Genomic DNA, 15695 nt, shown 5'->3' on the forward strand with positions numbered 1-15695 from the left:
TCATGGCCGACTCTGGGGTTGCGGCGCTCATCTCTCTTTATTGGCCGAGGGAGCCGGCATACAGCTTCCGGGTCATGTGGCCAGCAGGACTAAGCCGCTTCTGGCGAACCAGAGCAGCGCACGGAAACGCCATTTACCTTCCTGCCGGAGCGGTATCTATTTATCTACTTGCACCTTGACTTGCTTTCGAACTGCTAGGTGGGCAGGAGCAGGGAGCTCACCCCGTCGCGGGGATTCGAACCGCTAACCTTCTGATCGGCAAGTCCTAGGCGCTGTGGTTTAACCCACAGCGCCACCTGCATCCCATGACCTAATGTGTAGCGTGCTATAAATTTCATATCTGTGATCCATAATTTCTCCCGAGCTGCCTTTTCAATATTATGACCTATAGCGTGGTGTAGTGGTTAAGAGCGGCGGACTCATAATCTGGTGAACCGGGTTCGCGTCTCCGCTCCTCCACATGCAGCTGCTGGGTGACCTTGAGCTAGTCACACTTCTCTGAAGTCTCTCAGCCCCACTCACCTCACAGAGTGTTTGTTGTGGGGGAGGAAGGGAAAGGAGAATGTTAGCTGCTTTGAGACTCCTTAAGGTAGTGAAAGCCAGGCTATCAAGTCAAAATTCTTCTTCTTCTTCTCCTCCTCCTCTTCCTCCTCCTCCTCAACGTATCATTGCTGAATGAATGAATGAATGAATCTTTATTTGCGTCAGCCATTGGCCATAGCAATAAAACAATATGATATACAAAGAATAGAAATAAAAAGTCAATTATATAAATTTTAGGGTTTTGAATCAATAGTCAAATAGCGGATGTTATTCTGATTGCCCCAGCTAAAAACCTTGCCACCTTTGCTGTCACCTGCTCATCTTGATCTGCCAAGAGAAAGGACACTGGGGCAGTGGTTGGGCAACCCGGAATGGACAATAAAAGAGGGGTGATAATCTCATTCCTCAAGTCTTTATAAAGAGTGCAAGCCAGAAGGGCATGCGCCACCGATTCACGACTGCCATCTCCACAGGGACAGAAGCATTTTTCGTGTGAAATCTGTTGGAATTGTCCCTCAAGTCCAGCCGAGGGCAGTACATTCAATCTTGCAAGAGTAAAAGCATGTCTATATTATGCAGATAGGGTGGTCTCAGCGGCCGCTCCCAGTCATCAGTCTTCCCTGCGAGAAGTGAGGTTACAGGGAACCAGGCAGAGGGCCTTCTCGGTGGTGGCGCCCACCCTGTGGAACGCCCTCCCGCCAGATGTCAAAGAAATAAACAGCTATCTGATGTTTACAAGACATCTGAAGGCAGCCCTGTTTAGGGAAGTTTTTAATGACTGATGTTTTAATGTATTTTTAATCTTTTGTTGGCAGCCACCAGCCAGATGGGCGGGGTATAAATAAATTATTATTGTTATTATCATTACCATTATCATTATCATTGCAATTCTGGGCTATACAATTTATTTATTTACGGCTATTAGCCCATTCTGGGCTGCATCAATAGGAGTATAGCATCTAGATCAGGGGAAGTAATAGTGCCACTGTATTCTGCTCTGGTCAGACCTCACCTGGAGTACTGTGTCCAGTTCTGGGCACCCCAGTTCAAGAAGGACACTGACAAACTGGAACATGTCCAGAGGAGGGCAACCAAAATGGTCAAAGGCCTGGAAACGATGCCTTATGAGGAACGGCTAAGGGAGCTGGGCATGTTTAGCCTGGAGAAGAGGAGGTTAAGGGGTGATATGATAGCCATGTTCAAATATATAAAAGGATGTCACATAGAGGAGGGAGAAAGGTTGTTTTCTGCTGCTCCAGAGAAGCGGACACGGAGCAATGGTTCCAAACTACAAGAAAGAAGATTCCACCTAAACATTAGGAAGAACTTCCTGACAGTAAGAGCTGTTTGACAGTGGAATTTGCTGCCAAGGAGTGTGGTGGAGTCTCCTTCTTTGGAGGTCTTTAAGCAGAGGCTTGACAACCATATGTCAGGAGTGCTCTGATGGTGTTTTCTGCTTGGCAGGGGGTTGGACTTGATGGCCCTTGTGGTCTCTTCCAACTCTATGATTCTATGATTTATTACCATTATTAGTATAGTATGGCAGCGTTCCGCTTGGACCCTGCAAAACTCAAGCGCTTCACAAACTTGTGAAACTCCTGATAAGATGAGGGGGCCTTTTCTTCTTCTTTCTTCCCCCCATTCAGACTTAAAGCTGGAGGCTCCCAACGTTCGAGGGAAGAAGACAGGTATAACTTTTTAAAGAAGTTTGTACGGTTAAACCCGCACTGTTGAGGAGCACACAAACACACACCCCAGTTGTTGCTGTTGTGCCTCTTTATCGACAGGAGATTGGAGCCCTGCTGTAAAAGGCTGTAACTGTTTTTAATATAGAATCAAATTAATGAATGTTAGAATGATGTTGGATAGAAATTAAGTGGTTTCCAGCTGTAATGCTTTAAGAGAATATGAAAAAAGGGTAATAAATAGGTAAAAACATAATGGTAAGGATTTGCTGAATCAACAATTTGAGGTGGAATACAAAAAAGGGAGGTATGAGGAGGTCTGGGAAACAAGCTAAAGGAAAATAAGCAATGGAAAATTTGTGTGTTTTTAATTATTTTTATTTTGTATTTTTTTTCCATTTTATTGTAATACTTTAAAAAATCTTAATAAATATCCTATAAAAGAAATAATAGAATCATAGAATAGAGTTGGAAAGGGGACCCTGAAAATCATCTAGTCCAACCCCCTGCTGGACTGTGCAGTTGTCAATCGAACCTGCAACGATCAAATTCTTCTGATTATTTCACTACTTGCTGCTTGCTGCCCTGGTCTAGTCTGGGAGGAAGGGCACAAGAGGCAAACTCAACAATTGAAATAAATACTGATTTTAAAGAAGAAAACGTTTGCAGGATATTGGTTTGGTCTCCCCCCCCCCCCCCCCGTGATCATTTTAGCGATTTCCTCCCAGACGGCCAAATCCCAGCTACGTCTGGGAATTTCTGAACATTTGGCAACCCTTACTTAAAAACTCAGTGTCAAAATGTTAGGGTGCAAATCGGATTTGAAGTGAGAGCAGCAGGGGGGAGTGAAATCTTCGTTTTTCCTGTGAGGTTAGGTGAAGGTATAGAGTAACTCTAATATGCAGCAGAAATTGAAATTTTGAGGGTACCATGGAAGGAGGAAGGGGGAGTCGTAGGTGGAATGATGGATTGCTAAATCTGAAATGTTGTTCAAAAAAACCCATAAAAAATAAATGAAACAGTAATAATATATTGGGAGCGGTTGATCTCCCATCATATAATTGTAGCATTGATAAAAGGTAAAGGGACCCCTGACCATTAGGTCCAGTCATGGCCGACTCTGGGGTTGCAGCGCTCATCTCGCTTTACTGGCCGAGGGAGCCGGTGTTTGTCCGCAGACACTTTTTCCAGGTCATGTGGCCAGCATGACTAAGTTACTTCTGGCGAACCAGAGCAGCGCACAGAAACGCCATTTACCTTCCCGCCGGAGTGGTACCTATTTATCTACTTGCACTTTGACGTGCTTTCGAACTGCTAGGTTGGCAGGAGCAGGGACCGAGCAACGGGAGCTCACCCCGTCATTGCGGGGATTTGAACCGCCAACCTTCTGATCGGCAAGCCCTAGGCTCTGTGGGGCATCTTAAGTCCAACTGCCTGCAATGGAGGAATATTTTTACCCGATGTGGGGCTCGAATCCAAGACCCTGAGATCAAAAGTCTCAACCGGCGCGACACAACCACGCAAGCAGAACGAATTGTTGACACTCACTGAGAGAGTTCTAGCCATGGACTGAACGTAGGTTCTTTTCTGTAAATTGCTGTCTGTCTAATTTCCGTAGGTCCGACGAGCTCCCTCTGAATTTCCGCCTGGCCAGGAGCTTTGTCTTCAAGAAAGTGCGTAAACAGTTGGGCCTCGACCGCTGCACCAAATGCTACACAGGAGCTGCTCCCATCACAAGAGATACCCTGGAATATTTCCTGAGCCTCGACATTTGTATATATGAGCTATACGGCATGAGCGAGAGCTCAGGGCCTCACACAGCTTCGTTCCCGAGTTCGTACAAACTGGGAAGGTAGGGGCGTAATTTGTATTTATTTTGGGAGAGGGGTTTGATCCTGCAACTTTTGTTGGAATCAATAGTCAAATAGCGGGTGTTATTCTGATTGCCCCAGCTAAAAACCTTGCCACCTTTGCTGTCACCTGCTCATCTTGATCTGCCAAGAGAAAGGACACTGGGGCAGTGGTTGGGCGACCCGGAATGGACAATAAAAGAGGGGTGATAATCTCATTCCTCAAGTCTTTATAAAGAGGGCAAGCCAGAAGGGCATGCGCCACCGATTCATGACTGCCATCTCCACAGGGACAGAAGCGTTTTTCGTGTGGAATCTTCCCTCAAGTCCAGCCGAGGGCAGTACATTCAATCTTGCAAGAGTAAAAGCACGTCTATATTTTAGAATTGCTAGGTTACGCAGATAGGGTGGTCTCAGCGGCCACTCCCAGTCACCAGTCTTCCCTGCGAGAAGTGAGGTTACAGGGAACCAGGCAGAGGGCCTTCTCGGTGGTGGCACCCGCCCTGTGTAACCGTCTTGTGTTTTGTGGATTTAAAAATGACAAGCCGCCCCCCGATTGCTTTTAAATTATGCCTGTTCTCTGCCCCGTACCAAAACCGTTTTGCAGAATTCGGAGAAGCCCGTAATCCGACCAACCCCTGTGTTTGGGTCTGCGTGCAAACCCAGAATAATTGAACTAAGTCTTGTTTGCTTTAAAATGAGGACTGCCAGAACAATATCTCTCTCCCCCACCCCCCACTGCTTATGAAAGCATGCGTACTCAACTTTTTGGCCTTGAAAGGACAGACGGACACACACCCCTGGCCATTTTGGTCAGCGTCTCAAAAACTTTAAAGGCAATAAAATAAACTTGCAAACGATAAGAAACAGGAGTTTGAGAAAACCAAGCAAAAGATAAATTGGGAGGCTTAGTGTAAACTGCACCCCTAAATAAGCCTTGCACCTTTGAAATTTTTAGAAATGTAATTTGGAAATGTATGTAATATTGAGCAGCAAATAATAAGGGTGGTTAGTGAAACATCAAGGCAGCGGGGCAGGAAGACGACTTTTAAATTTGTATTAGATGTGACTCGATTTGATGTTACTTCGTTTTGTAAAGATGGAAGGGGATAGAAATCGATTGGGGAAGAGGGGGGAGCCCCATCGTATCAGACAGAGCATGCGAGCTGTTTTCCTTTCGGGAAAGGGGCAAGTCGCTTGGTCTTGACTGCTCACAAGCCGCTTTTCCTGCATTTCCCCAGTTCCGGCAAAGAGATCACGGGCTGCAGAACGATGCTCTTCAAGCCGGACGTTGAAGGCGTCGGCGAAATTTGCTTCGCTGGGCGCCATGTCTTTATGGGTTACCTGAACATGGAAGACAAGACAAAAGAGGCCATCGATGATGAGGGCTGGCTGCATTCGGGGGACCTTGGGAAACACGACGCAGACGGGTTCCTCTACATCACGGGAAGAATCAAAGGTAAACAAGGCCCCCCTTCTCACGGTCCTCGGAAGAACCAGAATCCTTTTTTTAAAAAAATTGCATTTTATTTATTTGTTAACGTTCTTATATTACATCAGTAAACATTGTCATATTACACTACAGGACTTACTATAACATACCGTATTTTTTGCTCTATAAGATGCACCAGGCCACAAGACGCACCTAGTTTTTGGAGGAGGAAAACAAGAAAAAAAATACTCTGAATCCCAGAAGCCAGAACAGCAAGAGGGATCGCTGCGCAGTGAAAGCAGCAATCCCTCTTGCTGTTCTGGCTTCTGGGATAGCTGCGCAGCCTGCATTCACTCCATAAGACACACACACATTTCCCCTTACTTTTTAGGAGGGAAAAAGTGAGACTTATAGAGCAAAAAATACGGTAATTTCCAACATGTATACAAAAATTACCGTATTTTTCGCTCCATAAGACGCACCCGACCATAAGACACACCTAGTTTTAGAGGAGGACAACAAGGGGGGAAAAATATTCTCTCCCTCTCTGCTCAGCGCCCCTCCAGTGAAGCGGGAAGAGAAATAGAAGGGGCTCAGTTTCTCCTCCCGCTTCACTGAAGGGGCGCTGCGCAGAGAGGGAAAGCTGTGCAGCGCCTCTCCAGCGAAGCGAAGCCAGGAGAGCAAGAGGGATCAGTGCGCACCTATCGCTCTTCCTCTCCTGGCTTCAGGAATAGCCGCCCAAAGCCTCCTGAGCTGTGGTGCCCGGAATTGGACACCGTATTCCAGGTGTGGTCTGACCAAGGGAGAACAGAGTGGTACAGTGGTACCTGGGGTTACATATGCTTCAGGTTACAGACTCTGCTAACCCAGAAATAGTGCTTCAGGTTAAGAACTTTGCTTCAGGATGAGAACAGAAATCATGCAGTGGCAGCAGCAGGAGGCCCCATTAGCTAAAGTGGTGCTTCAGGTTAAGAACAGTTTCAGGTTAAGAACGGACCTCCGGAACGAATTACAGTGGTACCTCGAGTTAAGTACTTAATTCCTAGCAATTAGTAATAATAATACATTTATATTGTTACGATTAAATATTTTTCATTAGGTTTTCAAATACATAAAGCAGAGTAAGTTATCGTTGGAAGTAAGCAGATATAATTATGCTTCCCTCAGTCAGTAAACAAACATACACAGAACTACTATAACAAATAAACAAAATTAATTGAAAACAACCTAAATCCCACCCACAAACTAAAGACCCTTTGGTTCTAAGTACAGTGGTACCTTGGACGCGTGTGGCACTATGGGTTAAACCACAGAGCCTAGGACTTGCCGATCAGAAGGTTAGTGGTTCGAATCCCCGTGACGGGGTGAGCTCCCGTTGCTTGGTCCCTGCTCCTGCGCACCTAGCAGTTCGAAAGCACGTCAAAGTGCAAGTAGATAAATAGGTACCACTCTGGCGGGAAGGTAAATGGCGTTTCCGTGCGCTGCTCTGGTTTGCCAGAAGCGGCTTAGTCCTGCTGGCCACATGACCCGGAAGCTGTACGCCGGCTCCCTCGGCCAGTAAAGCGAGATGAACGCCACAACCCCAGAGTCGGTCACGACTGGACCTAATGGTCAGGGGTCCCTTTACCTTTACCTTTTTACAGTGGTACCTTGGGTTAAGAACTTAATGCGTTCCAGAGGTCCATTCTTAACCTGAAGCACCACTTTTATCTAATGGGGCCTCCTGCTGCCGCTGGAGCACGATATCTGTTCTCATCCTGAAGCAAAGTTCAGGTATTTCTGGGTTAGTGAAGTCTGTAACCTGAAGCGTATGTAACCTGAGGTACCACTGTACTATGAAATGTAGCTCAGGGCAGAGAATGTTGAAGAGTGTGTGTGTTTAGGTTCCTGGTGGCTTATGCCGTGTCGTCTCCTTCCAGAGCTAATCATCACAGCCGGTGGCGAAAACATCCCTCCAGTCCCTATCGAGGACGCCATCAAAGAAGCCGTCCCCATTCTCAGCAACGTCATGTTGATAGGGGACAAGGCCAAATTCCTTGCGATGCTCATGACTTTGAAGGTAAGTCCTGCTATTTCCTTCCCCAATCTTTTTTTTTAAAAATTTTTTATTGATTTTAACATATAAATTATAAAACGTACCACAAAACTTACCACTTATACAATCTTTTTAGACTTCCATCAGCACCTCTGATGATCCACCGTTTTAACCACTTCTTATACATTTCTTAACTTTATATTGCCTTTACGTCTCTTAACAAATCATCCTCCCCTTCTCCATTTTTGCAATAATACTCCTCACAAAACGTCTTGCAAACCTACAAACGTCGTCTAGATCTCCACAAATACTTTTCAAATAGTCCGTAAATTTGCTCCAGTCTTCCGTGAATTTCTGGTCTCGCCGGTTTCGAATCCTTCCTGTTAGTTTATCTAAACAAAATTTTTTTTCCCTTCCAGTAGCACCTTAAAGACCAACTGAGTTAGTTCTTGGTATGAGCTTTCGTGTGCATGCACACTTCTTCAGATACACACTTCTTCAGATACACACTTCTTCAGATACACAGTGTGCATGCACACGAAAGCTCATACCAAGAACTAACTCAGTTGGTCTTTAAGGTGCTACTGGAAGGAAAAAATTTTTTTGTTTTGACTATGGCAGACCAACACGGCTACCTATCTGTAACTTAGTTTATCTAGTTCTGCATAGTCCATTAACTTCATCCTCCGTTCTTCAATCGTCGGTGTCTCCTTCCCCAATCCTGGCGTGTGTTTCCGTGTCAGGGCAGTTATTGGGAGCGAGGCAGCTGCAAAGCTTGTTATAAGAAAAGAATGCTCCCTTTCCGCAGTGGTGTCCAAACTTTTTTCAAAGAGGGCCAGATTGGATGAAGTGAAGGGCTGTGAGGGCCGACCAAAGTTGACCTTTTTTTAGGATTGAAGTTGTTGAGGGTTTTTTTAGGATTTTACCCCAGGAAATAAACTGCCACAATTGCCAGATTAAACCGACCGGTGGACTGGATTAGGCCCCCAAAACTGACTTTGGACATATCTGCCTTACGGGGTATTCCGGAGCCCATATAGAGTCCACAAGTGGGTTCCCTATCAGTAGGAGGAAATAACAGAGGCCAACCAGAGAATATTGAGAAGCAAAGCAGCTAGTAAGCCTGATCTTTATTAAACTGTTGCAACAGGATTCCTGCTCACCCCACGCAGGGAGAGAGGAGAACCCCAAACAATGGTACGCAAGCCCTTATATAGACTTTTGAAATTGTTCCCCCAAGACCACCCCACCCCCCAAAAAACACACACACATCATACATACATCACAGAAGGGGGCGGTCTACAGCAGAAATCCTGCCTGCTAGGATACCTGATAATGGTCACTGATGGCATTACCTGGGCAGCCCGGCCATTCTTTTTTTTCTATCTCCTGAGTCCAGGTCACAGGCTCACCCTATTCATTCACAAATACGCCCTCAAGACAGGATTTGCAAGCGAAAAGGCAAGGCTTTTCCCATTTGCCTCCCTTTCTGCAAAGGAATATTTGGGGTCACTGGGAGAGTCGAAATGGCTTCAGGATGGCTCTCCTGTACTATTTCAGACACATGGTTTGTATATTTAGATATGTGTGTGCATTTATGAATATTTATTCTATATTTGAGACCTTAAAATTCTTGTAACAAGCTGTTCATGAAGTTGACTCTTTATTCAGCACAGCGCAGACAGAGAGAGCACAGCAACTCTGTCCTGTAGATCTTGCCTCCCCCCTCCCCAAGGCAGTTGTGTCAGGAGTTCAGCCTACACTCGAGTAGGACCCTGGCAGAGGCACATGCCTGACTGGCATGTTCTCTCCCTCCTGGTCGATCGTTTGGGAGGTTCATAAGCTTTCTTCAGCCCAAACATCACAGCGACCGATGCCAACCGACACCGGCACACTTAGGGATCTGCAGAGTATGCGTAACAGACCTCAGCAACCCGGCATTTTGGCTAATCTACTTTATTCACATATAAACACACACGGAGCACTGCAACATGGCTCCCTCTCTAGCATCAGACAGAAAAGAGGAAAAGAACAAAGGACAAGAGTCCCACTTCACGGAACACAGTAATACAAACATCCTGTCTCCGTCACTTCCCACTCTGTGGAGTCAAAACATACACCGTCATGTGATAGAATCCCATGACTGCAATCGTAGAGCAGGAATCCTAACAAGTTGCAGGGACTGTGACTTCCCACAACTGGCTGTGCTTCTTCTGGGTCCTTCCCAAGTGATCTGAGATTCTGCCACCTCTTCTGGTTCTGGGAGACTAGCAGGGAAGGGAGACCGCCTGGCTCCTTTGCCAGCCTGGCTTTCATCTCTTGTCTCCTGGCTCCTTTCCTCCAGCCTGATTTCTGCACTGCTCTCTGCCACAGACTCTCCCTTCTCCCAAAGCCCTGTCACTCTTTCCTCCTCCTCATTCTGCTCCCTTATCTTCTCCCTCTGAGAGGGGGCGAATGTGGCCTAACTTCTTCAGTCCAGTAATTCAGCAGAACTTGGGTTGGAAAGATGTGTGGAAAGGATCTTGGTCCGCGTTGCGGACTCCTGTGTTGGCTGACGCTCCCGTGCCACTCCTTATGCATTCTCCCATTCCAGTGCATGGTGAACCTAGAAACCGGAGAGCCGGAAGACGCACTGACGCCTCAAGCCATCGAATTCTGCCACAAACTGGGCAGCAAGGCCACCAAAGTGTCCGACATTGTGAACAGCAAAGACCCGGCTGTGTACAGCGCCATTCAGAAAGGGGTCACGTCCGTCAACGAACGAGCCACTTCGAACGCTCAGAAAGTCCAAAAGTGGATGCTTCTAGACAAGGATTTCTCCATCGCAGGCGGAGAACTGGGTGAGTGGGTGAAGCTGGTATCCTTTTCCTTCAGTAGTCGCGTTTTTATTGAACTTTAAAATCTTACCATACGTATTCCAGATTCCAAAATGGTTATATGTTTCTATTTAAACTTAAGAACAGCACTCCAGGCTGTTCTTACTTCCCATCCCTGACGCAGGTGGCCCTGTGGTCTAAACCACCGAGCCTCTTGGGCTTGCCGATCAGAAGGTCGGTGGTTCGAATCCCCGCAATGACGGGGTGAGCTCCCATTGCTCGGTCCCTGCTCCTGCCAACCTAGCAGTTTGAAAGCACATCAAAGTGCAAGTAGATAAATAGGTACCGCTCCGTCGGGAAGGTAAACAGCGTTTCCGTGCGCTGCTCTGGTTCGCCAGAAGCGGCTTGGTCCTGCTGGCCACATGACCCGGAAGCTGTACGCCGGCTCCCTCAGCCTGAAAGCGAGATGAGCACCGCAACCCCAAAGTCGCCTTTGACTGGACTTAACCGTCCGGGGTCCTTTACCTTTTACCTCTCAACCCATTTGCATCCTGCCTTCTTGTAAACATTTCCCCTAAGAAATATCCCTCTATTTCATATGTTATCAGTATTTCAAATCCTGCTTGTGATTTCATCTGATTATGGTATTTTTTCAGATATTCCAAAAGGGGCTTTCATTCTTCCACGCGTAGTCCATTGTGTTGGTTTCTTATTTATGCTCTGTAGTTTTCTTAAAGGTAAAGTGACCCTTGACCATTACGTCCAGTCGTGACCGACTCTGGGGTTGCGGCGCTCATCTCGCTTTACTGGCCGAGGGAGCCAGCGTACAGCTTCCAGGTCATGTGGCCAGCATGACTAAGCTGCTTCTGGCGAACCAGAGCAGCACACGGAAATGCTGTTTACCTTCCCGCCGGAGCGGTCCCCATTTATCTACTTGCACTTTGACGTGCTTTTGATCTGCTAGGTTGGCAGGAGAAGGGACCGAGCAACGGGAGCTCACCCCGTCGCGGGGATTCGAACCGCTGACAATCTCTTTGGCAAGTCCTAGGCTCTGTGGTTTAACCCACAGCGCCACCCGCGTCCCTTTTTATGCTCTTAGTTTTTGCTTTAAAATCCATTCTTCTTTTGTTGGTGTTTTCTCTTCTTTCCAGTTCTGCAGGGTTCTGGCTGCTGTCGTTGCATGCGTAAATAAATTTTTAGTTGCCGTTTTGCTTTGCAATGGGCTGGATTGGATTACCCTTGGGGTTCCCAGTGCCGTGATACTATGAAAAAAAACCATACAGAAGGTTAAAAATTCTGCAATGGGTAAATGAAAGAATGGTCAGCCAAGACGCATTGGCAAAATTTCCAAGTAGTTTTTTCAGTGGAGGGGGGTTTGCAGCCCCTGGTCTGCACTGAGTAGCAGCCGCTGCCCAGGGTTTAAAACGGGACCCTCAGGATCATCCAGTCCAACCCCCATAAATATGCAAGCTTGACCCTTCCGGGGATCGAACCCGCAACCTTGGCCTTAAAAAAGGTAGAGGGACCCCTGACCGCTAGGTCCAGTCGTGACCGACTCTGGATTTGCGGCGCTCATCTCGCTTTACCAGCCGAGGGAGCTGGCGTACAGCTTCCGGGTCATGTGGCCAGCATGACTAAGCCGCTTCTGGCGAACCAGAGCAGCGCACGGAAATGCCGTTTACCTTCCTGCCGGAGCGGTACCTATTTATCTACTTGCAGTTTGACGTGCTTTCGAACTGCTAGGTTGGCAGGAGCAGGGACTGAGCAACGGGAGCTCACCACATTGCGGGGATTCGAACCGCCAACCTTCTGATCGGCAAGTCCTAGGCTCTGTGGTTTAACCCACAGTGCCATCCGTGTCCCTTTGCAACCTTGGCCTTATCAGCAACAATTTGAACCACCTGAGCTATCCAGGAAGCTCCTTGGAGGCGGTGCCAGGAAGCAAACCTGGACTTTCTTCGGAGAAGCCTTGTGTTTTCTCCAGCCTAGATCCTAAAGCTCTTTCTCTTGTTTCCAGGCCCCACGATGAAACTAAAGAGGCCCGTGGTCGCCAAGATGTACAAACAGCAAATAGACCAGCTTTACGCGGACTAAACGAGCACCTAACGATCGCCGGAGGAATGCATACCCGCCGGCCTGCCTCTATCAGAAGTCCAATCTTCGCTGCACGGACCGTCTTCATATGGAAAGAGAAGTGCTGCCGTCTCTCGCTCCTCTTTCCTCTACCCTTATTGAGAAACGAGGTTTCAATAAAGGCAGCTCCCCAAATTCAGCTTGGTTTCTCTCCTCGCCAGTTGCTCCCTGTCCCACCCACCCCTTCCAAAGTCAAGTATTTCGGCTGCAAAACACCAGTGGCCTTTGCTGCTTTTCTGTCTCTCCCCCCGCCCCTCCTGGGCTTGGTTTTGGAGCCCCATTTTGGCACAGGGCTCCAGCCTGCTCTTGTGGCTTTGCACCCGGGCGATGTCCCTCGCCTCTTCTGCCACCTCTGTGTCTTCCACAACCCACCTTCACCCTTTCTTGAAATTGAATGTACAGAGAGTGTGGTTTTTGTCCCCTAACTGTGCCTTGCAGGTGAGGAAAAACCCTGCGGTTTAGACGTGCAAATAATGGCAGCATCGCCTGTCCCCACGGTCTAAACAGAATTCTATTCTAGCAAGCGGCTGGCGGGAGTTGCAGTGAAACCATCTCTCCACTGAACCGACTTCCTTTCTTCTTTGGTGAAACGCGGCACAACTTTATAGTTGTGTGAGCTTTCCCCCACCCTCTCCCACAGAGACCCACGACCCACCGAGAAACAACCACAGATGTCTTTCACGTGTGGATAAAAGGAAATCCGGTGCACTCACTAAAATCCTTATTATTATTATTATTTATATTTTGGAGTCCGTTCACTTGGTGAGGCTCGGCTGTAGCATCCGTTTGCGTGGAGCCTTTTTCGCAGAAACACAGGCAGCAGCGACTCTTACGAACGTTTCCCCTCTCCTCCTGGCAACCAGATTTTAGCGGTTCCTCCTGCCTGTGCCACCGAGGGAAAGTTCGAAGGTGGTGGGACGTTGGGAAATCCTTGTCTGTGAACATGCTTTTTGCCCTCTGGGGAAAATGAGCACATGGGACTCCCTGGCATGCAAGAAAGGACTCTGAAACTCTTATCTGAAAGTTGTGCCCATTCAATCATGCCACAAGCCTTGCCAGGCTTGGGAGAACATCCCTGTAGCTTTCTGAGGCTGGTTCCTGTTATTTTATAGTTTTATTTCCCTCTCCTTTTTGCCTGTACTTGCTAATTTGACTACAGCAAAATAATTCTGGGAGATATTTGCTCCCCAATACCTCTTGTTTATGCTGAAGCTGTTAAACCTCGTCGTGGAGAGACACAATATGTTCTGGTGTGCTGCAGAGTTGAGAAATAATAGCCTATGGGGGTATTGTTGTAGGGCGTTTGGGTTTTGTTTTGTTTTGTTTTTTTAGAGAGAGTTGTGCCCGGGCAGGGATAGAGGGAGGTGTTTGGGGGTAAAGCGAGGAGCTGTTGACGTCCAAAGAAAATACTTCCGGAATGTAACTGGCACTGGGTATTTGGTGTTGTGGTTAAATCATGTTTGCAATTGAATGTATTGGGGTTAAATTAGCGGGGCGGGAGAGGGTCCTTTTGTACCCCCTCAAAAAAAGACAATGTTTGAGCCAAGGTTTATGTATACCTCTCCTGCCCTGTTGGAATGAGTGTTTAATAAAATTTCTGAATATCTCAAGTCTTGGCCTTTGTTTTTCCCTTTCGTTCTTCTCCTAAATAATACTGCTCCTTAGTGTGTGTTCTCCGGTTTTAAAGGATATTGCTTCTTAGTAGGCAAACACCTTGGACTTAAGTTGTCGGGGCCTTTTTTAAAGAAAATGAAACGTTTGCTGCATTGTGAGTGTGGAGAGTTTTAATTGGCTATTTAAATAGCTTTACTTCCCTTAAGCCAACCAGAGAACTTCTATGTTACAGGGCAGAACACAAATAGCTTGCCACACCAAGCTGGGCCAAAGTCAAGTTTAGGTCCGCCATCTTCATTCAAAATGGTATCCAAACGTGGACAGAGACCACTGCCTCCATCTTGGGAGCCGTTGTGGCAACTTGGGCAACAATATCTTAGGAAACATCCAAAAATGACACAATTGCGACCCATTGTGTCAAACTGGGCAAACCACACCTTCAGAATCCTCCAAATAGGCGCATGGGTGCGGTGATGTCAAAATGTGCGGGGATATCTTTAGAGGCCTACATGTTGGCACAGTTGGGGCCTGTCATGCCAAGGTCAAAGTTGCACCAAGCACATGTTTTGGTCCACCATCTTGATTCAGGATGGCGGCCACTGGATCAACGTCAACACAAATTCCATGAGGAACCCTTCTGCCGAGTTCAAAATTGGCGCAATTCGGACCCATTGTGCCAAAAATCAAACATAAGTCGCATCCAAGTCATGTTTTGGATGACCACCTTGATTTGAAACGGCAGCTGCCACCCCATCCAAACATCGAGAACTGCTGTTCTCTCGCCAGGTTTGGTGGTGGCATTTCAAGATGTCCCAGCGCACTGCTTTCCAAAAACGCATAGTAAATCGCTCAAGTCCTTTCTGTTGCTGTTTTGGTGCTCGTCTATAATGAATGGAGAAAAATACTATGGGTGCCAATACAAAATGGCTGCCATTTGCGGAAGAAAAAGAGGGGACTTTACTTTGTACCAGTGAGTAAAGGTAAAGGGACCCCTGACAGTTAGGTCCAGTCGTGGCCGACTCTGGGGTTGCAGCGCTCATCTCGCTTTACTGGCCAAGGGAGCCGGCGTACAGCTTCTGGGTCAGGTGGCCAGCATGATTAAGCCGCTTCTGGCGAACCAGAGCAGCGCACGGAAATGCTGTTTACCTTCCCGCCGGAGTGGTACCTATTTATCTACTTGCACTGGTGTGCTTTCGAACTGCTAGGTGGGCAGGAGCAGGGACCGAGCAACGGGAGCTCACCCCGTCATTGCGGGGTGTACCAGTGAGTACAGACACAGAAAAATCCCAATTTATATCCACCGAACACACACTAGCAGACATTCACACACAAAGCAACTCCCTCACTTTCAACCGGGGTGCAGGGATGCAGTCCCGCAGTCTTGATTCACAAAGAGCAGGGGTCAGCAAACTTTTTCAGCAGGGGGCTGGTCCACTGTCCCTCAGACCTTGTAGGGGGCTGGACTATATTTTTTTGGGGGGGGATGAATGAATTCCTATGCCCCACAAATAACCCAGAGATGCATTTTAAATAAAAGGACAGTCTACCCATGTAAAAACATGCTGATTCCCAGACCGTTCGCGGGCT

At 47.4% G+C, this 15695-nt stretch overlaps 1 protein-coding gene across 2 annotated transcripts in view; it reads left to right on the forward strand.

Moving 5' to 3' along the window:
* The window catches only part of ACSBG2 (acyl-CoA synthetase bubblegum family member 2), a 33438-nt gene extending 20809 nt beyond the window's left edge, over nt 1–12629 (forward strand). For both annotated transcript variants that reach the window (XM_083594510.1, XM_083594511.1), the window contains exons 10-14: nt 3847–4080; nt 5320–5537; nt 7430–7569; nt 10139–10385; nt 12379–12629. In XM_083594510.1, the coding sequence (XP_083450636.1) occupies nt 3847–4080; nt 5320–5537; nt 7430–7569; nt 10139–10385; nt 12379–12455 (916 nt within the window). In that variant the 3' untranslated portion in view covers nt 12456–12629. The remainder of the gene's footprint in view (nt 1–3846; nt 4081–5319; nt 5538–7429; nt 7570–10138; nt 10386–12378) is intronic.
* The last annotated feature ends 3066 nt before the right edge of the window (nt 12630–15695 follow it).

Source organism: Podarcis filfolensis, assembly GCF_964270895.1.
Source record: "Podarcis filfolensis genome assembly, chromosome: 18".
Classification (NCBI taxonomy): domain Eukaryota; kingdom Metazoa; phylum Chordata; class Lepidosauria; order Squamata; family Lacertidae; genus Podarcis; species Podarcis filfolensis.